Source organism: Platichthys flesus, chromosome 8 (assembly GCF_949316205.1).
Source record: "Platichthys flesus chromosome 8, fPlaFle2.1, whole genome shotgun sequence".
NCBI classification, from domain to species: domain Eukaryota; kingdom Metazoa; phylum Chordata; class Actinopteri; order Pleuronectiformes; family Pleuronectidae; genus Platichthys; species Platichthys flesus.
The window spans coordinates 19,884,031-19,908,525 of record NC_084952.1 but is presented as its reverse complement, the minus strand read 5'-3'; the positions used below and the strand labels follow the sequence as shown (position 1 = coordinate 19,908,525).

The 24,495-nt window shown below is 41.4% G+C and overlaps 1 protein-coding gene across 5 annotated transcripts in view; it reads left to right on the top strand.

Moving 5' to 3' along the window:
* zgc:66433 (uncharacterized protein LOC321250 homolog) overlaps positions 1–19,896 on the top strand; it is a 43,658-nt gene extending 23,762 nt beyond the window's left edge. For 4 of the 5 annotated variants that reach the window (XM_062393471.1, XM_062393476.1, XM_062393475.1 and 1 more), the window contains exons 2-16: positions 199–281; positions 3,360–3,534; positions 4,585–4,711; positions 7,085–7,225; positions 7,335–7,388; positions 10,687–10,842; positions 11,636–11,732; positions 12,165–12,453; positions 12,554–13,082; positions 14,132–15,458; positions 15,662–15,765; positions 16,127–16,289; positions 16,377–16,498; positions 16,782–16,875; positions 18,046–19,896. In XM_062393471.1, the coding sequence (XP_062249455.1) occupies positions 199–281; positions 3,360–3,534; positions 4,585–4,711; positions 7,085–7,225; positions 7,335–7,388; positions 10,687–10,842; positions 11,636–11,732; positions 12,165–12,453; positions 12,554–13,082; positions 14,132–15,458; positions 15,662–15,765; positions 16,127–16,289; positions 16,377–16,498; positions 16,782–16,875; positions 18,046–18,527 (3,943 nt within the window). In that variant the 3' untranslated portion in view covers positions 18,528–19,896. The remainder of the gene's footprint in view (positions 1–198; positions 282–3,359; positions 3,535–4,584; positions 4,712–7,084; positions 7,226–7,334; positions 7,389–10,686; positions 10,843–11,635; positions 11,733–12,164; positions 12,454–12,553; positions 13,083–14,131; positions 15,459–15,661; positions 15,766–16,126; positions 16,290–16,376; positions 16,499–16,781; positions 16,876–18,045) is intronic. The other variant, XM_062393472.1, reaches the window with a different exon arrangement.
* The last annotated feature ends 4,599 nt before the right edge of the window (positions 19,897–24,495 follow it).

Sequence of the window (24,495 nt, the reverse complement as noted above, 5' to 3'; positions counted from 1 at the left end):
GAAAAATGATCATGCTGTTACGACTCAGCTTCTATGTGGGGATTTATCCACACACTCTCTTTATGTGCAAACTATATAAATCAATCCAATGAATCCTGTGTAAGCTCCATATTAGTATTAGCATGAGTTTAAGTGTGACAGAAGAGATTCTAAGGAGCAGTAATGCTGACCTCTGGCTTCTCTCTGTCTCCTCCGCAGCAGTGACAGTGCTGCCATGGCATCAGGACCTCCAGATGTGATGGCCAATCAGGAGCCTGCCGAGGTCCAGGAGGAGTGCTCAGGTAACAGTTTGATCACATATTCAGTTGTACTCACAGTGCCTTTCTTCTATAACTCATTTGGTGGGTACTGAGCAAAATAATGTAAATAATTGCGTAACTGTAGCAGGTCAGAGACGTCAGGTGAGGAGTTTTTCATATGCTGCCCAGGATAGATTTCTGTTCACACAGCAGATAAAGAAAGTGGCCGCATGTGTCCCAGACCAACTCCAAATGTGGTCTGAGTGATCAGATCTCATTTAGGTCGTATAGACTTTCCACTGACAACTTGTGATCACACCACTCAGGATGGACGTTAATACCAGTGTAATACAAAGTAAACATCAGGTTAGGAGCTCTCCAAGTGGGAATTTTTTGAAGAGACAAACAGCCTGTATCACTGATGGTAGCTGGCTCACAGTGTGACAGGTGAAAGGAGGAGAAACATGTTCATGCACTACAGATGTACAGTCAGCTGCTGGGAAACATTTACCTGTCGGCAGGTTTAGATGCTGTTCCCACATATACAAAAACTGTTTTAAAACAGCTTGATTACTATGTATTATATCTTATAATGAGTAACAATATCAACCTTCACTTTAACAGTTTCACTTTACTAATTGCTTCATCAGACCTCTGTTACTAAGTTTGAATCAATGCATGACAGCATGAGGAAACAGTCATACTTCATTTGTATTCAAACATCACTCAAGCCCTTTACTAATTCAAACCACTGGAGGGGACGAGGATACAGAAATACCTCATGTTATAAGTAGCATCATCCTGTTCTCCATTTGCATGAGAACATACTGCAGACCTCTACTTCCTCTTCATCCTCTTCCCTGCTTCAGATCTACCTTTCCTCCTTCCTGCTTCCCTCTCACAGTAAATAGAGCTTTAAATGTGTCACTTTTGGGGACTTTGTGAAATTGCCAAATAAAAAAAGGTGACCATGTGCTAACTTCTCTGTGATGAAGACATGTTTTAATCCCCTGTACTTCTCCTTCTGACCACATTGTTTTCTAGTCAAAGGTCAAAATGTTCCCATTGTGTACACTCCCCTTAATTCTGACCTTATACTGCTTTAAAAAACCCATAATATTATTGTCGAGCATGTGTGTGTTTGTCCACATTTGTGATTGAAAGAATATATATTGGGGAATTGCCGTATCCAAGCCCTACAATCACTGTGCAACACTGACCTTCCATTGAAGCAGTGGCCTTTTCAAACTCCTTTAGCTTAATAGTGTATTGTGCCTAAAATAGTTCAATAAATGGCACTGACTGCTGGTGTTTCCCCCTGATTTTTTCATCTTGGCAGTGCAGAGAGGCCTCTGAAGCGTCATCTAAAGCATGTTGGATGCTGCTCAAGTAAAGAGAGCCGTTCACTTTGTGCCATTGGAGAAAAAAGAGAGGAATTTGCAGTCTTTGATTTAAAATGTCTTTTCAAAATGTAGCAACTCATCAAAATAGTGTTTGAGCTAAATTCGTCCATCCATACAAAAGGTCTGCTTAAAATTTACTGTAAAAAGAATGCTGGCGTAACCTCTGCCAAGGCCCAACAGTCTCCTTAAATTCAATCAAAGATTTAATCCAGATTTCACACACTACTAGATATCAGTCCCCTAAATATGCCAGATTTTATTCATCTAGGTACATTATTTATTAGAAATTAATTAGAAATCAGTAAAAGAAAAAGCAAACAAACATTCTTTCTTGCAATGTTAAAGAAAGTAATTCAAATTCCTGGATCTTCACCAAAATTGCATAGCCTCAGCCCAAACCACATCCTTACAGCAAGTTTCGTAGTCATCTGTCCTATAGCGTTGGCTTAATCCTACTGACAACAACCAACCAACCAATCAACCAACCGACAAACCATCAGACAAGGATGAAAACAAGACCTCCTTGTCAGGGGTAATAAATAATCATTATTTTGTGATGTCTTCTTGAGTACCTTGGTCCCAGTACCAGGTTTAGATTCCAGACATGTTTAAGCTGTGATTTAGCTCCAGGCTGAAAGTATATACTGTATATGTGGAGAAAGGAATGCTCCGAGATTCCCCACTGGGAGAATGACGAACATGACACAGCCGGTGGGTATAAAAAGAAGGTCTCTCTTTTTAAAAGCTCGTCTAAAACTATTCTGTAGCCCAGGGGTGTGAATTCTCAAAATAGTTGGATCACAGTTGTGTTGTTGTTCCTCCCTTCTTTGTACAGCTTCCTTTTGTTTCCCTCGATAGTGTTTTTGTTGGTTACTATATCTGTACACTGTTATATATATGTATATTCAATCATTTCTCCATTGTAAATAATGGTAAATGTATTTATATATAGTGTTCTAGTCTTGACAACCACTCAGACTGCTTCACAGTTCAGTTGTGCCATTCACCCATTTACACACACATTCACACACTGATAGGAAGTTGCCTGATTACAGAGATTTAGGTCTGCACATTGGATGATGGAAAAATAAGCAAAAGTTGATGCATAGGAATCAGACAAATCATCCATTACCCACATTGCAACAGTTGTACTAGAATAATGCTAATAGTGGCTAATGTCATTTTGACAATAGTTAATAGACAGACTCAATCCCTAAATAATGCATTTTTCTGTGTATTCACTGATTGATTTGAATCCAAAACATGGAGACAGACCACAGCCCTGTCGATGTGAGGGACACGGAGAGGACCAGTGGGAAGTTCAACCTCTGTGAATGCCTCGCTGACTGAAAGCAATGAAAGCAGTTTGTAGCTGTTAAAGGAGTTTTAAAAGAGTTGTTGAGTTTTCCACTGCGGCGTTAATGGACATGCCCCCACTGTGTGTGTGGGTGTGCATGTGTGTGTGCATACTGTATGTCTTTATATTTGTGTACACTCATCTTTCAGTGTGTGGTTTTCTCATGAGGTGCCTACCTGAACACAGGATTAATTACTGTACTGAGGACGTATGAGGGCAGTGTGTAAAGATGCTGTGTGTAATCTGCATTAACATGTGACTGTGCAGTAGTAATGATTCACTGTAGTGCTTTAAGGAGAATGTTACTGTGATGACGGTTTAACCGTTATATTTTCTTTCTATCTGCCTCTGTGGTTTTAGGAAAGAAAAAGTCCAAGTTCCAGACGTTCAAAAAATTATTTGCCAGGAAGAAGAGAAAGGAGCCGTCAGGGGCTGAGGCAGAGGCGGGCCTTAAAGCCAGCCTATCGACTGACAATGTCAGCAAAACATCCGAGAACAACGCTCTCACCCGATCAGAGAAGGATAAGGGCTCTGGGTAAGATTGGACCCACACAGACATGCATATAGAAATACGCACGGGAAAAAACCATGACGCTCTTATTCAAAGGTCTAATATTAATGTACAAGTACTTCTTTTTGAATAGATATGTTGTTATACATCCTGTATCTTACACAACCTCACCACTGTTTTAGAGCTGCTAAAATGTTAGTGTTTGGAAACAGTGGCCTAGACGCTCACAATTGGGTCTTTTTGGTGTTGATGTAACCGTTGGTGATTCGTCTGGCTCCTATCACTTGACCTTCCAGAAGAAAACAACAGGAATAGGCCTCCGCTTGCAGTTTAGAACACAAGATAATCAATAACAAGCATTGCTGCCCTGTTGTCTTAAGATTAGCTTTTATTCGATAAATTTCAGTGTGCACAGGATCGAATGTCTTCTAGTTTATACTGGTACACGCATGCGCTGTGTATGAGAGAGGTCACGTGATGGGCTACGGGTTTTTCGGGAGTGTTGGGATAGACGAGTATTAAAATAAATATGAAGACAAAACCATTGTGTGGACAGAGATCGCTTTGAAGGTATTTGCATGGTTGTAGCCTCAGATGAGCTGAAGAGTTCCTCCCTCTATTTAGATAAATAGCTCTGCTTGAGTTAAAAAGGTCAGAGGTAATTTAAAAATGGAAGTTGATGTTTTAACATCCTTATCCCATCCTGATAAACTCACCTCAGTGGAGGGTCATGGCTTCCTGTTTTCGTAACAAGTAGTAGAGTGTCTCTTCCTGTGGACACTCCTGATTTCCTTGTTTTTTTTAAAGCTGTGCCACTTCCTGCCACAGCTTTACTGACTTTTCCTCAGTCAGGATTTATCCACTCCACATTTGTTGAGCTGTCATTTACCAACTGTAATTGTTGGTAAATTACACAAATTCTCACTCCACATCATTGTTAGTCTATTTGATTTATTCCAAACCACTGACCCATCCCAACAAGCACCTCTCTTTCATTTTGTTTATTTTGTTTAAGAAGCTGTGAAATCTCTTCTCTGTGATTTGTTTATTTCTTCCTCTTCCTGCTCTCCAAAGGTCAAAGATCAGCCTGGGCAATAAGGCCTTGTCCCACGACTCTGTCTTTGTTTCTGACTCATCGGAGGCCAACGAGGCTATGGGGGCATCCCAGGACAGCATTCACGGGAAAGTGAAATCACTACAGGTAAAGACATGCCTGGTTTTATTTGGAAATAATGTTCAACTCAAGGAAACAGGTTTGAGCTCCTGTGACTGAGTATCTTGCTTGACAGAGATCGTAAATCCCTGCGATGTCAAAGATGCCGTAGTGACCCCGATCTCACTACGGAGGCAGGAAGGAGAAAAGAGGATTTGAGTGCAGGGGTTAATGAGGAATAATAAACAAATAAAGAATCTCAGTCAGTGAATTTGGACGTAAGAACGTCTTGTGACTCAGGCTGCCCTCTGCTGTCATGAACAGTATAAATCAATAAAAGGAGTTGACAGAGAGACAGTGATACCTGCTGGCCTCCTCTTTATTATATTTACTTAGAGTAATTCCCCCTCAGGGATGTGACTGTAGCATGAAATACACTCACACAGTCAGAACTTCAATGTAGATACACATGTAAAGCCCTATGATGTGGTAAACGTGTCAGGCTGAGCAGATGTGAGCTACAAAGAGAGGTTTCAACTGAAGAGTCTGTCAAAGCTTAATGAAAGGACTGCATGAAGTAAAGACCAGCAGACGGACACAATAAATGTCTGTCACAACTAAGGTCTAAAATGGGAAGACGTGAGTCCAAGCTGGATTGACTGACCTCCAGTTAAACTGCTCCACTAAGCCTCCTACAGGGGAGTGAAAATTAAACATCTTAAAGGGATAGGTCACTAAAACTATCCCTTTTAAAGATGGAGGGGTGGGGGAACTGTTTGAGTCCACAAAACACTTCTGGATTCAGATGATTTTGTAGCAGCCGACTCCGATACAATTGAAGTCAATAGTGACCTCTTCTTTAGACGTAATAAACAACAGAAAAACCACAACATGCCTCCATAGTGCTCATGTGGTGAGCTGATATCGTCTAATGAGGTGCATTCAGGGACCCTCATACACACCATCGTGTAGCTTAGTCCACTAGCTTAGCCACCTTTTAGGACTTTTAGGCTTAAGACAGGGGACAAATTACCTTGTTTCGAGTCGAAAATGAATTTCTTTATATACAGCCTTTTGTACAAATACTTATTTTGGATATACTATATTATTCATTTCCCAAGCTCAGCTAATAAGTTGCAAACTGACTATTAAGTTGTTAGGAGCCAAACTACACATTATGTAAAGATGAATACGTTACAAGGAGAATAGTTTATAACATAGTGTGTATTCGTCACGCACAAGATAACATTAGATACTGTTCTTTTGTGGATAATTCAAACATGGTTACGTAAATAAACTTAGTTTCCTTGTAAGCGACTGGTAATGGTGCTAACAGTGAAATAACCTTTCCCTGTAATGTTTGTCTTTTTTTTAAGTAAATCTATCAACTGAAGTACATTAACTAAGCTGTATTGGTCTGTGTATTTCTTATCAAAGAAGTGTTGTTTGTGTAGTTTGTGTGGTTTGTGTGGTGTGTGTGGTTCGTGTGGTGTGTGTGTGGTGTGTCTGTTAGTGGTCAAGCCACATGAAGAAAAGCTGTTTTGTCCTGTGTTTGCTTTGCACCTTAGTCAGTGAGACCTTGAGTGACTGATACAGTGCCGAACACTTAACAGACAGATAACAACTCTGTTAGTTTGAGTTTCTGTGATACCTACCATGTACGCACACACACACACATTGGCGGCTGTGGCTCAGCGGTCATCCTCTAACTAGAAGGTCAGTGTTTCAATCCCAGGTCTTCCCCATTCCGAGTACTGAAATGTCACGATAGAGTTAGAAAGTGCTAAACATAGATGCACTGTATGAATTTGTGTGTGTGTGGGTATGTGTAAAACTATACTTTAAAGCATTTTGAGTGGTCATTAAGACTAGAAAAGCACAGACAATTTACACACACACACAGGCTAAAATAAACACTTATCAACTTTTTTTCGATTTTTCTTTCTTTAAAGCTGTATCTCACTAAATAGGGTGGTTGAAGATATTGCTTATTTTCATCTCTGAAGGCCTCTTACTATATATAAAGATGGATGACATGACTGCCTCCCAAAAGGGTATTTGCCCCCTGGTGTCTGGCTTCAGTTAAGGTGTGAAAATGGGGTGAGACGTCATGATGGACTCATGATTGGTGGAGCGCTTGAATCGGCTGGATCCCAGTACAATGGTTCCATCCACCAATCACAACTGGGACTCCAAATGCACAATATGGCGGCATTCGTATCTGAGATATTTTGGCTTCATTTCTGGACAGTGGGTGGAAGTGGAGGAGATGTGTCGTTCATCTTTAATTACAGTCAATGGCTACTACATACAAAATAAACTTGGAAAACATTGTAACTCTGTCCTGTATTATCTACAAGTGTATGTTTCCAGATTTTGGATTCTTAGATAAATCAAGTTTTCCAATTGTTTTTCCTGCAGCTCCAGTTGAAACAGGCCATCAGACTGGGCTCTCCTCCATCCCTGATGTGCGTGAAGCGGACAGAGGACGCTGGAACCATGTCTGAGGATGATGGTCTGCCCTGCAGTCCACCTGAATACACCCCTCTCCACACAGCCATGGTAATGCATATTACTGAATGTCATCCCACATCTACCAGTCCAGCTGAATGCTGCAGACCGCACTGCTACCACACTCACTCTTCTCTCTATCTCTATGTCTCTGAATCAGGCTCAGAGGAACAGTTTCATCAGTCTGGATGGAATAGATAGTGACGACGACCAGGTAAACACACATTTAAGAAATGCTCCACACTGTGTCATCAAAGGCAAGCCAAAGAGCCATTAATATACTTTTTTATATTCCATAAATTATTTTCCTTTTCAAAACTTGGCCCCTCCATTACCTGTGATGCAACTTGGCCGGCAACAGTTCGGTTTTCCTAGTTGGGGCTAATGTACCCTTGAGCTGCTAGCCTCGAGCAGAGATGAGCAGCAGGCTAAAGAGGTCCGTTACATTCAATTCCACAGATTCATTTTGTCTTATCAATAGCTTGATTCAGAGTCAGAGCCTCTGAGACTGTGTTTAGCTTTAAAATGTCTCCTAACCGTCAATTAGTAACCAATGAACTGTGTGCTCTGTGAATGAGTGAAAATATGTGCCGGATGTTCAACAAGCGGTTTATGGTGATATTTGGAATCTCACCATGAAAAAACTGAAAATAAAAGCCCACCCAAGTGTCAAAGCCACTTACCCACATTCAATGCTGCTGGATATGGCAGCATATGACCAATATTGCCGAACAGAGCAAAACTGAAGAAAAAAACTCTATTTTCCTCCTGGCAAGCTGCATGCAAAAATTATGTTCTGAATAAATTGTTTAAACCGGAAAATAACACACTGACTGAATCTGCCATGTAGTGTAAAATGACCAATGTTGTTTGACAAAGTCACAGCGTAAAGATAAGTAAATTTCCTTGAACAGAAAATGTCTATTAACCGTTAACTCTCAATCCCCCATCCTCTCTTTCTCTTTCCTGCTTTATCAGTCTCCTGACCTACAGAATAAGTGTTTGTGATTCACCCCATGTGACCTAAAGTATCCCATATGCGCCGTGACAACATCGTCAGTTAAAGCAATTTACTTTATTAATGGACAGAGATTAGTGCCAGTTCATGACAAGGCAAATGTCCTAAAAACCTCAACTATCCATTCAGCCTCACTGGTGACAATGTGTCCTAAAAGGACAGTTAGTAAAGTATGACGAATGAGCATTTAATGATGGAGCAGTTTAAATTTCAGGAGAGTTTCTGCCAGTCAAGAACCACAAATAGCTAGCAACAAAGACATGCACGCAGAAACCTGAAAAAATCCTCTTTGAAAGTGCATTCCAGACACAGGGATGCGGTTAAAGAAGACGGCAGTGACTCGTGAAATGTAGTCGCAGCAGCACTTTCTGGAGCATTTTCATTCAGTGGGAACTGAAGTCAGACTTTGTGGAGACTTTATTTTTATTCCAAAAATAGAGATGTTTTCATTCCAATTCACTTTTTTCATATCTGCCTTAATTCAGCTGGGATATTTGGGTTTGAATCCGCCTGTCTTTATGCTTACTGCAAACAGAAAGAGTGCAGCCATTTTTCAACATATGCTGTCTTTTAGTATTCAGTTCTTTTTGTGACTTGGCGGAAAACAAAACAGAGCTAAAAGGAGAGTAAATATTTAAACTTGACATGTATCTAGTCAATAGAAACTAAACCCTGAATGAATCCTAATCACTTAATCCCTCCAACTTTATGCTAACACATATCAACTATATAAATCATTATGTCAGTGATGAGAATATGACTTGTTTCTACTGCTCCCAAGTGGCCAATAACTGCATGTAGATTAAGACCCAAACTCACTAAAGGTGGTGAAGTATCTTTCAAACACAACCTCAACGCATTTCATCTAATGGGTCTGAAACTTGAATCCGAACAATTTAACTTTCTAGTTCAGCTCGGGTTCATTCAGGAATTTCACACTAACACAAATGAATACTGTGTCTGTAGCCCAGTAAATAACTGTCATGCGCTTAGTGTGTGATGCTTCAATAGGGACCTCAGGGTGTGGGTCTTTGTGAGGACCAGTTTGAGTCTACAACCTACGAAGTGAGGACCTCACTCTGCGGCCCCTCTTTAATGGACTGTTTTGGGTTAAGGGTTAGGTTTAGAATTAAGTTTCGTTTAGGTTAAGGTAAGTGTTAGGGTTAGGGTTAGGCACTTAGTTTGGAAAGTTAGGGTGAGGGTAAGGGGCTAGGGAATGCATTATGCCAATGAGTGTCCTCACTAAAATAGAACTACAAACGTGTGTGTGTCTGTCAGCACGTTCAGGGTGCATTCCACTGTTTTTTCTGGCAGTCGGCATGTCTGCTTGTAGTTATAACATTCAAAATCTGCCTCAGCTTCTCTCTCTCAAAAACGCACACACTCTCACACACACACACTCTCACACACACACACACACACATACACACACATAAAGAAGAACAGTGTTCATATTCCTCTGAATGATGCATGTTCTCAGTCCAGGTGTGACTAAGACAATTGATTGAATGTGAGTCCTAAGGGTTAAGTTCACCCAAATTATAAACACATGCTTTTTTCCAATAGACATCTTTTGGCATCTAGTCATGCAGATAGTTTCGGTTTTATTTGCCGAGTTGGAAGATGTTTAGAATTTGCCACAAACGCAATTCAATGGAACTGATAAGACCAGAGTGATTAATTTGAATCAACAAACAGGTTTTTAGAGAAAATCTACAGTGTAACTTTCCATTTCCACGGTCCTTGATTATTAACATTCCTCACTGTGGGGAATCTTTTAGTTAGAAACTTTTCCAAAATCCAGAATTTAGTTTCCCGAAACAGTCATTGCAATCCTTTAGGTCGCCCAAGTGTGTGTGGGAATAATTTGGAGGAGAAGAGGTTGAAATGAGTCAGAATGGGGATTTTTGAGAGTAGACAGAGGGGAAACCTCTGCAGCAATGACAGAGTTGGTGTTCTTCCTGCAGATAAGGACAGCTAATATTTATACAGCTGGACTCCTTGTCTCTCTCTCTCTCTCTCACTCTCTCTCTCTCTTTGCTGCTCCTGCTTCATTTCCTCTGGATTCTTTATCTACTGCCTTCATCGTTTCAGTTTCTAACTCACTCTCAGCCTGAACACACTCTTTTCCGCTCCAGCCTTAACGTGTAAAGGATAGAGGCTGTAAAACCCGACAAAGATCAATAACTAAAATGTGTAATGTGACCAGCTGTGCCTGGAGCTGCTCCCCAGGGACACAAGAGAGACATACTTTGAGGATACAGTGACATGTGGATATCATTTCCCCTGGACATGGGTGGACAAATCACAGTCTTTCTCACTGGAGACTCATCCACAGGTGTCTCCAGATGATGACACATGTTTGAATGCTTGCGCTGTAGCAGAGATTTATTTTACCTGTTGAATACAAAGCCTAAGGAGTATTTACCCTGTCAACAAGTTATTTGTGGAACTTTCTGAAACCCTCTGTCTGTGTTTGTGCCTGTGTCCCCAGCTGGCCTGTGCAGCCTCCAGCAGAGCAATGAGCCCCCTGGTGGTGCCAGGAGACTTCAGTCAGCCGGCCAGTCCGTTCGGCTGTCTGGACAACTCCGCTGCCAAACACAAGCGAGGCCTGAGACTCAAAGCCTGCAACAAGAGGAAACCTGTCAGTGTAAGACTACACTAAAACGAGCACACACCCAATACATATCCTCTAAAGGACCATTTTACTCGCCTAAAACCAGGGTTTTACTTGAATAGTTTTGGCCATCGCTTCAATCGGTTATTATAAACATGTGTGACTTATAATAAACGCAGGGATCTGGGAAATTGTTACATCACAGCAGTGTAAGAAACACTGTCAGACGATGGAACAAGTTGGAACAAAGCTAACATGTCCCACCTGTTTGACTTTAAACATAGTACTTGTCTGTTCTGTCCTTCTCTTGCGCCCATGTTTTTCTTGGACATGTTACCACATCGCAGCGATTTTTATCTTGAGTGCAACCTTTTTATTCCCAATCGAAACCAAGGCCAAATCCAAACACAGAAAACCAGGTTATGTAAAATGGGGAATTATTCTCTAATCCTTACAAATGCTCTTTCCCCACACTCGGGTTTTGCTCTGTCGCTGTTAAAGACATTGTCAGTAATGTTTCCTGTTGTTGCAGTTTCTGTATTTCCACAGAATTCATAACAGTCTTTGTCAAATGTCAAGGTTTTTACACATTTACACATCTAGAGAATGAGTTTCAAATTTTCACACGTGCATCTCCAGTTTGAGGTGTATCAACCCGCCTCCATATGGGGAAGTATGGCTGCTTGTTGCTACGTACTATTGATAACGTAATGTGTTTATTACCCTTTGGCCAATCAGGGTAAGGTAGGGGTAAGGTTTAACTTTAACAATAACTTTCATTGTTATCTGAGAGGTGATTGTCATTTCTTGTATTGTGACTATGCAGAAGCTGGAGGGGAAAATGGAGGGAGACTCCATGGATGAGATGCTGAACACATCTTTAACAGATGCTGTGGAGGAGCAAGAAGAACAGATGTCAGAAGGTCAGGAGGATTTTATAGTACAATATGCGGTGGTCTCTGATTACCAACATTACAATCAAATCATTTCATTCAAGGGAAATCACATCTGCTTTTGTTGTGCATGTTTACTGCATGTATGAACATTTACATTTTTCAAAACTTTTTTTCAGATTAGAAAGTACACAGTTACTGCCAATTTTTTAAAATAATATTAAAAAGTGAATTATTTTCTCCTGCACTCTTTCATTATAACATTGAAGTCCAATGTTAAATTCACTTTTCATCCATTAAGCAGAATATTTTCAACCTAAACTTGAATTTATAAATTGTAATTGCTAAATTCATCTGAAATTATTTATTTTATTTTCATATTGGTAACTACCGACTTTCATATACCTGCTGCCACTGTGATATCAGATTGTTCTGAGACCTTTGTTTCCATCTGTCATCCAGCTGTAAGTTTTGATGAGCTGAAACCAAAAGTGGAGAGGGAGGAGGAGGAAGAGGAAGAAGGAGAAGGAGACATGGAGGAGGAGAAAGAACGATCACAGCCTTCCAGACAATCGCTGTTAAGATATAAGGAGGAGATGGAGGATGAGTCTGAGGCAGAACAGGATGTTTCTCACAGCCCGGACATTTCCTCTCCTCTTGAGCCAAGTCTGTCAGAGGAGGAAGCCCCCGACGCCCAGCCGCCGCCCTCCTCGGAGCCCAGCTCCAGAGCCTCCTCTCTGGACAGTCCCAGGTGATTAGATGTGATTTCCTCAATGTTTTCTCCTCCTCACACTCTCAATTGTTTTTGTTTTCTTCTCCGGTTAATCTGACCTCCTGCCTTCTGCTTCTAGAGCCACACCAGAGCCCCCTGCTGGCCCAAGAGAGTATTTACTCGACCCTCCGGGTATTGCCTACGGAGCAGAGAAGAGCAGGGTTGAAAGTGAGTTGTCACTGAGAGCAGATGAAGATGACGTTCAGGAAAATGAGGAGGAGGAGGAAGAGGAGGAGGGCTCATTCCTACAGGAGGTACTGAGCTCCCTGAAAACTCCCCTCACGTCCTCGCTGAGGTTAGATACAGAAGACGACGTCATGGAGATGAAAGAGGAGACAAATGAAAAGGAAGAAGAAGTGGTAGAGATGGAAGATGCGGAAGAGGTAGAGGAAGAGGAGGCAGAAGAGGATGAGCCTGTCAGTTATCTGGCTGCTCCCTCTCTAATGTTGGGTCACACCACAGAGAAAAAGGAAGAGGTTTCTGTTCTCTCCATTGAAGAAGAAGTTGCTCTTGTTGAGGAAGAGGCAGAAAGTGATGAAGAAGAAGAAGCAGCAGCAGCAGAAGAGGAAGAAGAAGAACTGGTTGTGGAACTATTCATTCAACATAGTGTATGTATTTTTGATTAATTTGTACTATTTGGATTTATGTAACTATCTGTGTTTCTAAGCTCCAGCCATTATTTTGAATAGAGCTCAATGGGCCTCATGCGAGATCGATGATTCATCCGTATCCCAATTATCATACTGCTTTTAATTCTTAACAGTGTTACCAGTTTTTCAGTTCCACTGTTGGAAAACAAATGAAGAAAAAAATACACATAATAAATGACATATTATGGCCTATTACATCATTTGATTTTGATGTGGTGTCAGTAAAAACAACAAAATTATGTTGTGAAACCAATATTTGCATGTCAACACGTCATTATGCAGAGTTTGTGGTCCAATATCATTGTTTATCTAACAAATTAATGTTTATAAAGATGGACGACATTACTGCTCCCAAAAGTGAAGCCAAAGTGACTCAATCACCACCTGTTAGCTTGCTGCAGTACAGTTCATAAATCCAGCCTCCTCCATGTTAGCAGATGGGATATGGACCAACCAAAAAGTCAAAGTACATGTTGAATATGTTTTTCTCAAAAGAGGCTCACTGTCATTTTAGGTTCTAATCACAGTGAGTTTGTTCCAGTGTCCATGTTTCCTTTGTTTGTTTTATTAATTATTTGATGCTATAAAATCAGATTGAGACGTTATGATTGACAGCTGACCCTAACTGACGATTGATTTATTGATTGATTAATTGATCAGTTTCACGTGCAAGTAGTCATGTTATAACATTTGAATATTAAGACATTGATTATATATAGCTGCTTTAAGTCATAAAGAAGTTTTTCCCCCTGGAAAAAAGTCAGACTTTCTGTAAAAAACTAGATGGCGATCATTCAGTAATTTTGTTTCTACTCAAGATAAAAACTGTTGAATGACAGAATATTTAAAAAAATCATACGAACCTGCTACTGGATAACACATCTGTTATCTTGTCATCTTGTTTATGTGCTTTTGAGCTGCAGTTGACAAACTCTCTACAGTATTACATGAAAAAAAAAATTGGACAGGATGTAATATATTATTTCCTCTTCTTTTTTGTCTTCTAGCAGGAAGAAGAAGCAGCAGCCGAGAAAGAGGAAGTGGAGGAAGTTGAACCTGAGGAGGACAATTATGTGCTCTCTAGAAAATCTGAAATCCACACTCAGGAAGAAAGACGAGAGGAAGAGGGTGAGAGAGAGGAGGATGTGATGGAGCTGGAGAACGAGCCACAGGTGGATGAGGAGGAATCGGAGAAGAGAGAGGAGGAGGAGGAGGAGGAGGAGGAGGAGGAGGAGATGAAGGAAGTGAGTTCACGAGTGGAGGAGGCAGAGGAAGCAATTGAAGAGGAGAGCGATGAAGCAGAGGAGATGATGGAGAACCTCCCTGATGCAGCAGATGAAGAGGTTTGGATCACTACGTCACTGCAGGAGAGAGATGAAGGTGTAGAAGCTGTGGTCAGAGATGACTCCACTGAACACTCGAGTGATGATGAAATCCTGACAGATCTTGGTGATCAAGTAGTTGACAAAGTGCAGGAGGGGGAAGAAAACTCTGAGATAGTTGTGGAAGGGGAAGAGATCGAGATCTCAGAAGAAAAATCTGACCGAGAGGACAACGTGGAAACAAAACTTCCTGATGTGGATGAAACTGAAGAAGAAAACACAGAGGAATTATCCAGTGTAGACACGATACAGGAGGATCAAACTGAAGCCACAGCTACTGTCCCTGCTTACCCTTCTTCTTTGTCTCTTCAGGACTTACCTTATGAGACTCTGTCAGAGGAGAAGGGGGCTGTCTCTCCCAGTAAAACCAGCATGATCCACATAAATCTTATCTCTCCCAGCTCAGAGAAAGCCCCATCGTTCTTCCAGCAGTCTCCAACTGCTGATGATATCAACGACAACATCACTGAGTCTCCCTCTCATCTTGAAGCAGCCACAGAAAAAGAAGAGCAAGCTGACACCGTGGAGGAAGTACAGGAAGAAAAACAGTCCGCCTTGGAAGAAGAAGAAGTAGAAGAAGAAGCTACACCTCCTGCATCTGTGGAGGAAACAGCCAACCGGCCGTCCAGTGGTCCTGATCAGAGTAAAGTCCGCTTCATCATCACGCCCGCCTGGCAGAGATCTCAGAGTTTGACTCCTCCTTCCTCTCCGCCCGCCGTAGCCTCCTCTTCGACGTCTGCTGTCGCAGGTCCTGGAACTGAGGAGGTTGAAGCTGCAGTGAAGAAGGATCCAGGTGTGAAAGCAGAGCCGGCCAGTTCGCCCAAGGTGGACCTGGTGCTGAGTCCAGGCAGAGCGAGGATCGCTGGGAGCACCGCCGTCAAACCGCAGAGCAACACAACAACGTCTCCACCCTGCATTAAACCACAGGCCTCAGCTGCTGCGAGCACAGAAGGTAGACACATGAAACATGACCATTCCTACTGTTTTATCTGTTTGGGTGCTTGTACTGTTGTCTTCATTCAGCGTCCTGAGCTGTAATTGCATGTTCTGTTTTCACTATGACCCACGCCCTCGGTTTATCCAGTCATGTGACATGAACTGTCTGTTTGAGCTTAAATAAAGTGCCACCACCTCTTCTCCACCTCCCACCTACAGAGAGCACTGTCGTAGCGGAGGGAAACCCTGACAATCCCTTCGGAGTCCGGCTGAGGAAGACGTCCACTCTTCACCTCTTCAGCTCAGAGGACGAAAACACAGAGGTGAAATAAAACATTACATAGGTTGGCCAAATGGAAAACAATCAGACTGAATAGGCAAGTTTAAAATGATTTTTTTGGAGAGAGAGTCATCGTTACCGAGGGGGATTCAGAGGCAGGGAGCAGAAGGGCTGAAGGCTCTGGATCCCATTGTGGTCAAGCGGGCAGGTGGTACAGTGGGATGTATGGAAGAAGAGGACCTGTTTAATAGCTGTTCTCTACTTGGCTCTCATGAACATCTTGAATGACAGGTTTTGGTGAATGACCTTGATAATTGGCCAGTTCTTCCTCATTGCCTCATTTCAAAGAGATCCTGTGGAGTCAGCAGCTTAATTAACTAACTGTCTGATTTTCTCTTTCGCAGTCTCCCATCGAGTCTCCAATTCAGCCAACCAGCTGTAAAGCTGAGCCTCCGCAGCCAATCGGTGTTAAGCCTTCCATAAGTCAGCCAATCAGTAACAAGCCTGCCCTTCCTAAGAAACCAGATGTACACGGAGACAGTGGAGTTAAAACCAAGAGCATCTCAGGTGTGTACACACATATAAACTCACAGTCCTACACTTTGAATGGTGTAAAATCGCGGTGTAACAGTATCTGCTGTGTTATTGATCCAGACCCAGCAGCAGCAGCTCGTGGTGTTTCTGCTGGATCTGATTCTCCCAGCTGGATCTCTGTGGCCAAACAGAAACAGAGGATCTATAAAGAAAACTCGCTGGAGGAGATCACTATCAAGAAGGTAATCGTCCGCTTGTTGGATCCATGAAAAAAAAACATTTCACCAACATCAAAAGGACTGTGTTCATTAAGATTGTTCTCCAAGAGGCAATGTGTTTGTCCTTAAGACTACATTACATAATATGTCAAAATGCACTTACATGATTGTGTAACATGTTGTTCTTTTCCTCTGCTTCCATATATGCTCAGCACATCACCACACATTTCCAGCCTCTTGTTATTCTAGACGCTGAGCTGTTTAAAGAATGTGAAAAGTCATTAACTGTGCTGCTCTCTGTTATCAGGACGAACCAGAGAGGAAGTCTTCACTGCCGATGCACGTCAGCTCAGTGGCAAGCAGGGAGCACAGCACCAAAACAGCTGAGTCCAGCAGCAAAGGTCAGAACACGCACACACACACACACACACACACACACACACACACACACACACACACACACACACACACACACACACTGTGTAATGTTCATTCCCTAGCCCGTTACCCTAACCCCAACTATCCAAACTAAATGCCTAACCCTAACCCTAAAGCTTAACTTAACCTAACCCAAGCTTAATTCTGATCCTAAACCGAAAACAGTCCATTAAAGGGGGTTCGCAATGTGAGGTCCTCACTCCGTAGGTTGTTGGCTCAAACCGGTTCTCACAAAGATAAGTGTACAAGGACACACAACCACACACACACACACAACAGGGGAACATTTCATCTGCCTTATTTTTAATTTTCTATTTCATTGTAACATGCTGCAATCTTAAGACAAGACGTCAGAGTTAAGAAAAGTAACCAAAAGAAATTTGTTGCTGGTTCTTCACCTCAACTTGTTAGCTCCCAGTTGGTGTGATGCTGCCCTCATCTGCACAATGTCTGCTACTACAGCTGACCCCACAATTCTTAACTGTGACCCTCTGTTACCAATGTAACGTTGTGCTATCTGAGTTAACGTCATCTACACATCACAACTTTGACTGATCAGGCTGACAGTAATTCAGTTTTTTATTTACTTATTTAAGTAATGTGGGCAAATAGATAATGGGTCTGAGAAAATATTCATTTTTCAGAATAGAAAATAAAGAACCACAGATCAGCAAACCACTGATTTGTGCTGTTTTACATTATATGACTACACTGCATTCCAGTGTGTGATTTATTTTGCCCATATCCTGGTGCTTCTTATATCATTTTTATACATGTTTATATATTAAATGCACAATTTAGTGATGTTTTAGAGCATATTTGAGTTATTCATTCATATTCAAAGTCCTAATGCTTTATAAATGTCTGCTTTGATTTTTCTTAGTAATAACTCTCATACTTTTTGATGAACCGTTACACAGTATTATGAGTTATATAACATGAGGCATTGAAGCCGTATGCAGAAGTGTTTTAAAGCCATTGTTCATATTCACATCTACATCTCAAGCTCAGTAAGATTTTATGTTTCATTTCTGCATCAAGGCAAACAGCAAGCACTTGACTTTCTTTCAGGAAATGTTTCTTTCACTTCTTGGTGCTTGACCTGTCTGTATATGTTATTTTCTTTCTCCCAGAGATGAGTAAACCTTCAGCGTCTGTAGAGAAGGAGACGAGGAGAGCGCTCTCTCCTCCAACTCCAGTGCCAGCTCAACCTTCGAAAAACCAGTCACTGCCCTGCCCAGTTCCTCCAAAGCCCCTCGTTGCACCTGCCGCAGCCAAACCTCCAGCCCAGCCCACCCTAGACCACAGACCTACTCTGGCTCCTGTTCCCCACAAATCTCCTTCTTGCACAAGCCCGCCACCTCTCTCCAAACCTGCCACCTTCTCCCCTTCCTCCAAGGCACCCCAGCCCCAGAGTACGACCCCCTCCACGCCTTTTTCCTCGAGAACCGCTCCAGAAAAGTCTGCTTCAAGAGCTTCAGGTGTCCCTGGACAGACCCCGTCCTCACAGCGAGGCTTGCCCCCGGCTCCTTTGCCCCAGGACGAGCCCCCGTGGATGGCGCTGGCTAAGAAAAAGGCCAAAGCCTGGAGTGAAATGCCGCAGATCGTCCAGTGATGGAGCAGGTTTCACTAAGTTTGTGTACTTGGGTCTTAACTGGCTCGAAAAGAAACCAGGATCTGAAAGGGGGTTGAGGTGGACCGAGAGTCTGGATGGACCAGAATGCATTTGCACACACAGATTTGTTGTTTTTTATTTTCTTAAACTCCATGCTTCAGATTTCTGATTGGCACAGACCCTCCCATCCCACAGCTAAAGACAGGCTTTGTTTACCCTCCTCTCTCTTTACGTCTGTATTCTTGTGGAGACATTTTCTACAGGACAGTGTAGGACCCTGAAAGTAACTGCGTCTTACTTGAAGTGGATCCAAATTGTTTGTAAGCAGTCTTAGAGAGAGGAGAGGAAATACATACAGTCCCACAGCAGTAAGTATGAATTTATTTAATCTAAGGTAACCCAAACTATTCAACATGATGCCATGAAAACATTTCAGGGAAGGATAGTAGGAGAAAAAATAAGAGAGAGAGAGAGAGAGAAAGAAAGAAAGAGGACATTTTATCCACAGGAGGAAAACACAGACTAATATTTGGGTTTCATTCATTAATTCTGTCTTAAGGATGGGACAGGATGCTGTTTTTGTGTCTCAATGGGCGTTTGTGTGTGTGTGTCTGTGCGTGTGTGTGTCTGTGCGTGTGTGTGTGTGATTTTAAAGCAGATATATATTTGCCCACATTTTGAGGAATGTGGAAAATATTCTTGGCCTCAGAGTGCTATGAGATAACATCCAAGCTAAGCTGTAGAGAAATGTGCTGAACTAACCGACTGGTCATGAGTTTTGGTTAAAAAATATCAAATCTGCGGGGGGCCTCAGTTTCCCTGTGTTTCCGATTTTTAAGACAAATATATTTCTTATAACATCCACCACAGATACTAAACCAGTCATGTTTGCTGTGTTAGCGAGTGCGTGTGTGTCCGACATGTTTCATGTTGTCAGTGTAAATTATATTATTCATTTATCTCTTTTGATATTTTCAATACATAACAACAGGTTATATGTCAGCATCCTGCAGAAATCTAAACATCTCCAAAACGTTGGCTGTTTAGGAACTCTCAGTAAATCCACTATTACTCTGACCTGTGTGTCTTTTTACTATTTTTACTGAATCATCATGTTGGCAGCGTGGTGTTTTTTTTATAAGAAATTTTCCATTCACAAATATAAGCATGTAAATAAATCAGAGACTGGTTTCCTGCAGGATGCAAATCATCACTAAAGTAAATGTCACAGCTGATCGTTTCCTTTGTATGAATTGAAGCTATGTATCACACAGTTACTATATATGTTTTATGCATTCTATTTTGTATTGCCTTTGAGGACTTGTCTTGTACATAAAATGTGCAGTAAAGAACAAATGAAAACACCATTTATTTTTGTGCATTTGTATTTCCTTTCAGTCCGAGTGTCCTTGCACAGGTTTGGAATTGTAATTATAAAGGAAATATATATTTTTACTTGCCACACGATACAGTCATGTGGAGCCATGTAGCTTCTTCCCTACATAGTTCTTGCATAATTTGGAGGTGTGCTTTGGGTCATTGTCCTGTTGTAGGAGGAAATTGTCTCCAATCAAGCGCTGTCCACAGGGTATGGCATGGCGTTGCAAAATGGAGTGATAGCCTTCCTTATTTAAAATCCCTTTTACCTTGTACAAATCTCCTACTTTACCAGCACCAAAGCAGCCCCAGACCACCACATGACCTCCACCATGCTGGACAGAAGACGTCAGGCCCTCTTCCAGCATCTTTTCACCTGTTCTGCGTCTCACCTGTTCTTCTGTGTGATCCAAACACCTCAAACTTTGATTTGTTTGTCCATAACTTTTTTACAATCTTCCTCTGTCCAATGTCTGTGTTCTTTTGCCCATATCAATATTGTTTGTGCTGTTCTCTGAAGGGAGTAGTACACACCGTTGTAGAAAATGTTCAGTTTCTTCTCAATTTCTCGCATGGAATAACCTTCATTTCTAAGAACAAGAACAGACTGGCGAGTTTCACATGGAAGTTATTTTTTCCCGCCATTTTGAGATTATAATCGAACCCACATATGTGATGCTCCATATACTCAACTAGCTCAAAGGAAGGCCAGTTTTATAGCTTCTCTCACCAGCTTAACAGTTTCCAGCTGTGCTTACGTGACTGCACAAGGGTTTTCAAGGGTTTTCTAATAATCCATTAGTCTTCTAGAGCGATTAGCAAACACAATGTACCATTAGAACACTGGAGCGATAGTTGCTGGAAATGGGTCTCTATACACATAAGTTGATATTTCATTAAAAAACGTTATAAGACGTTTCCACCTAGAATAGTCAATAGTTACCTCATTAACAATGTATAGAGTGTATTTCTGATTAATTTATTGTCATCTTCATTGAAAGAAACAGTGCTTTTCTTTGAAAAATAAGGACATTTCTAAGTGACCCCAAACTTTTGAACGGTAGTGTATGTTACATTGAGAAAACTAATGGAGAACGATGATAGTTTAACCTCAAGGGTCTGTGCAAAATGTCTCTTTATCAATGAAAAGTGAAAAGTTGAAAAAAAAAATTGAAAGATTAACTTTTTCATTTGTTGGATCAATGCACAACTGAGATATGAATTCATGTCCCATGTGAATGTCAATGTTGAAGAAATGGCTCCTGAGATGTGTTCCCTATGAACAAAGTCTATGTTGCTGTCCAGGGTTGTCAAACACCAGCAACAGTGCAAAGTCTTAGGCTTCCTCACTGTGTACTCAGAGACAGATTGACCTGATGTGAAGTTGTCTTTGTCTCAGATGTCCATCTGCCCTGATGACCTCATGTCTAGAAAAGTTGCTGAGCCCTTTTCGTCTACTACATTTGCAAATTGTACTAAATTTAAATTCTGAGTTTGACACACAATACTCTCTACATGACTTTTTCATTACCAAAAGTGAGTTCAATGTTTGTTCTTTGTTTCTCCAAAACATGTCTAATTTCTTTAAAAACCAGAGGAACTTTTACACCTTTAGACAGACCAGAGTGGGAAAGTGACAATCTTTGATTTTAGTTGAGTCAATTTGTTGTAACTGAAAGACTGTGTGAAGCCTAAAGTGAAGCCAACACATCATTATCGTCATCTGGTGGCTAGCTGAAGAACATGTCATAAACCCTGCCTCCTCTTTGTTAGTGGATAGGAAATCTACCATATTAAAAAGTCTATATACAGGCTTCTCAGCTTTTCTAATCAATATAATCAACCTTAAACATGCTAATGAGACTTAATTTTACTCTTAATTTGTTTTATCAGAACATTATTTACACCTCATTGTTGCTTCATGTATGACTTTTGAATTGATAATACACACCAGAGAGCTTAAATTGATTTTATAATTCACAAACTGATGACGTGCAGAAGTTAAACTGAGCATCATGAACATTTATAGTCTTGTATGCACATGTGTGTGGCCTACTTTCTGCTTTCTGCTTGTGTGTGACAGGAATTTCCGCCAAATATTTGTGTGTGTGTGAATGTGTGCGTGTGTGTGTGTGTGTGAAGCAGTAATCAGGCCTGCTCAAACTCCCCAGATGTCTGTTCTGGGTGAGTTAGGTAACACCGCTGCTGCCCTACTTCTGATACATGCACTATCACACACACACATGTGGCTCTAAAGGGAACCAGCCAAGATGCCCAATGTGTGTCTGTGTGTTTGTGTCAATGCCAAGTATCCATGGCGATGACTGCTGGGTGCTGACCTTCTCATTTACAGGTTATATAAGCAACCAACTTGGCAACGATCAGAAGCATAGAGGTGAGAAGACGAGGGAAGGGGGGGAGGGGCTGTTGCTGTGGAATTGCCGCTCTTGTTATCCTGTGTTGAAAGAAATTTCAATACAAACCACTCCCATGTCTGAACATATTTATATTACACGTTACAGAATATTCACCATCTGTTATTAACCCTTCTCTGTCTGGAGGTGGGGTGAGTATAAAACCACTAAAAAGACTTAATTCTCTTACAAACATTTGTTAAGTTTAAGTGTCATGATCTGGAAAAACACATCACACTTAAAGGTGCTTCAAAAACATATTCTATACTCGTTAAAGATTATGGTCAGTGTCATGGCTGTCATTAGCTCGTGTCCGCCATGATGAGCACCGCTTTAGTTCAGGAAATAGGTTAGCTGTGACTGGACAGTTGGCTACTTGTGCTTGTTCATGTTGGTTTTCATTTAAAAAAAAGGAATAACCTCACTTGCATCTCCTGCTCAGCAGTTATAGGCTCGTCTCTGATGAACAACACTGAACTGCAGTGCACCAGGTACTGTTTCACTGCAGGAGTTTGAAATCTCCCACAGACTCCTGCATGAAACACTACTCTCTGATTTGACTTGTGCATAGATTCTTATGAAGTATTGTAATATTGTTTTCAAATATTATATTATTTCAAATATTATATTATTGTTATTTTTTTAGATGAACTCACAATGCTTTGAACATGTGATGACTTAGTTTTGCGGTTAGAATAGTATTGAATAAATGATACGTTTAACCTAAGGATGGCTTCTGAAGAAAAAAATTCAGTATTTAGCGATCAATCTAATTGTTGTTGAGATATTTCTGTCTACCCACAGATTAACACTGACATCCAAGAAGCCCCCTTCATAGTGTAGCTGGTAAAAATGTTGACCTCATGCGATATGAGGTCACATTTGCAAAATAGAGCACAGAGGTGTTGAAGTTGTGGAGACTTAGTTGTGACACTTAACACACAGTCTGGTTTACTTATCAAGTCTCAATTTATACGGCTCTGACATTCAGTGATTAATCAACAACCATGGAAGCTGACCTGGATGAGTCCAGGATGATAATTGACCTAAACAGGATAATTCCCAGACAACGCGGCTTGTTGGTCTCATTAACTCGCCTATGTCTCTATATTTAGGGACACTAGGGTTGGCATAAGTAGGCCCTTATGTGACTGCAGTGAGCTAAATTTGATCATCTGCAGTGTAATCATGCTGAAAAAACAAAAATAAAGAGCGAGACAGTGGGGGAAGAAGATGCTGCTCTTTCATACCTGTAGTTCAACAATGGCCATCCATCTCTTTCTCTAATCGTTTTGTGTTTTCTATTTATAAGTGTCCCACTCTGACTCAGTGACCTACATTGCCATTGCCGTTTGCATAAACTGTGTCTTCCTGTCTGTCCGGCTTCCCCCTCCCACTCTGCATCCCTGTCATGGGGCTGAACATTAACATTCTGTGTATTTATACTGCGAGTGCACAGCTCGAACATATGTGAAACATAACACATGTGTGGAGACAAGACGTCACCATCCCTGGTTTGAAATCTCCTCACGTCCACATGCAACATTTCATTATGAACAGTCACTGTGTCTGTCGTGAGCTTGTTTTCTCTCTAAGTGTCAGTTCTGTTCCCTTCAGCTGTCTTTTCTTAGCTACTCACTCATGCTTGTTCGGCATCTATTATCCTCACACATGCACACACACGCACACACACACACACACACACACACACACACACACACCACCACCATCCTCCACCCTATCGTCCTCTTTCTCCTCCAACTCTGCTTAAATCTGTGTCCATCTGTGGCTCTTCCCTTTATACTCTCTCATTACGTTGAATGTTTTCTTGCCCCACATTGGTTTAATTGGCATTAGGGTCAACTGTATCATCCATACATTTAGGTTTAGGCCACTACCTCTTATCCATCTTAATCAGCCAAGTTTCTGCTGAAAGGAACTCTGTGAGACCTTACCTTAGCTGACCAGTTTCTAACAGGACTTACTTATGAAATGCAACAACTTTTGTCATGTTGCCAACTTGTAAACATTTTATAAGCCACTGGGGCATTTATCTCATTAACCTCAATCAGCTTTAAATGTGTGTTACCTCTGCCTGTCCATTTGTTTGTCAACCAAGATTATGCAAAAGCCTCAGGACCGATAACTGGTTGAAGGGTTCTGTATGGGTCAGGAAA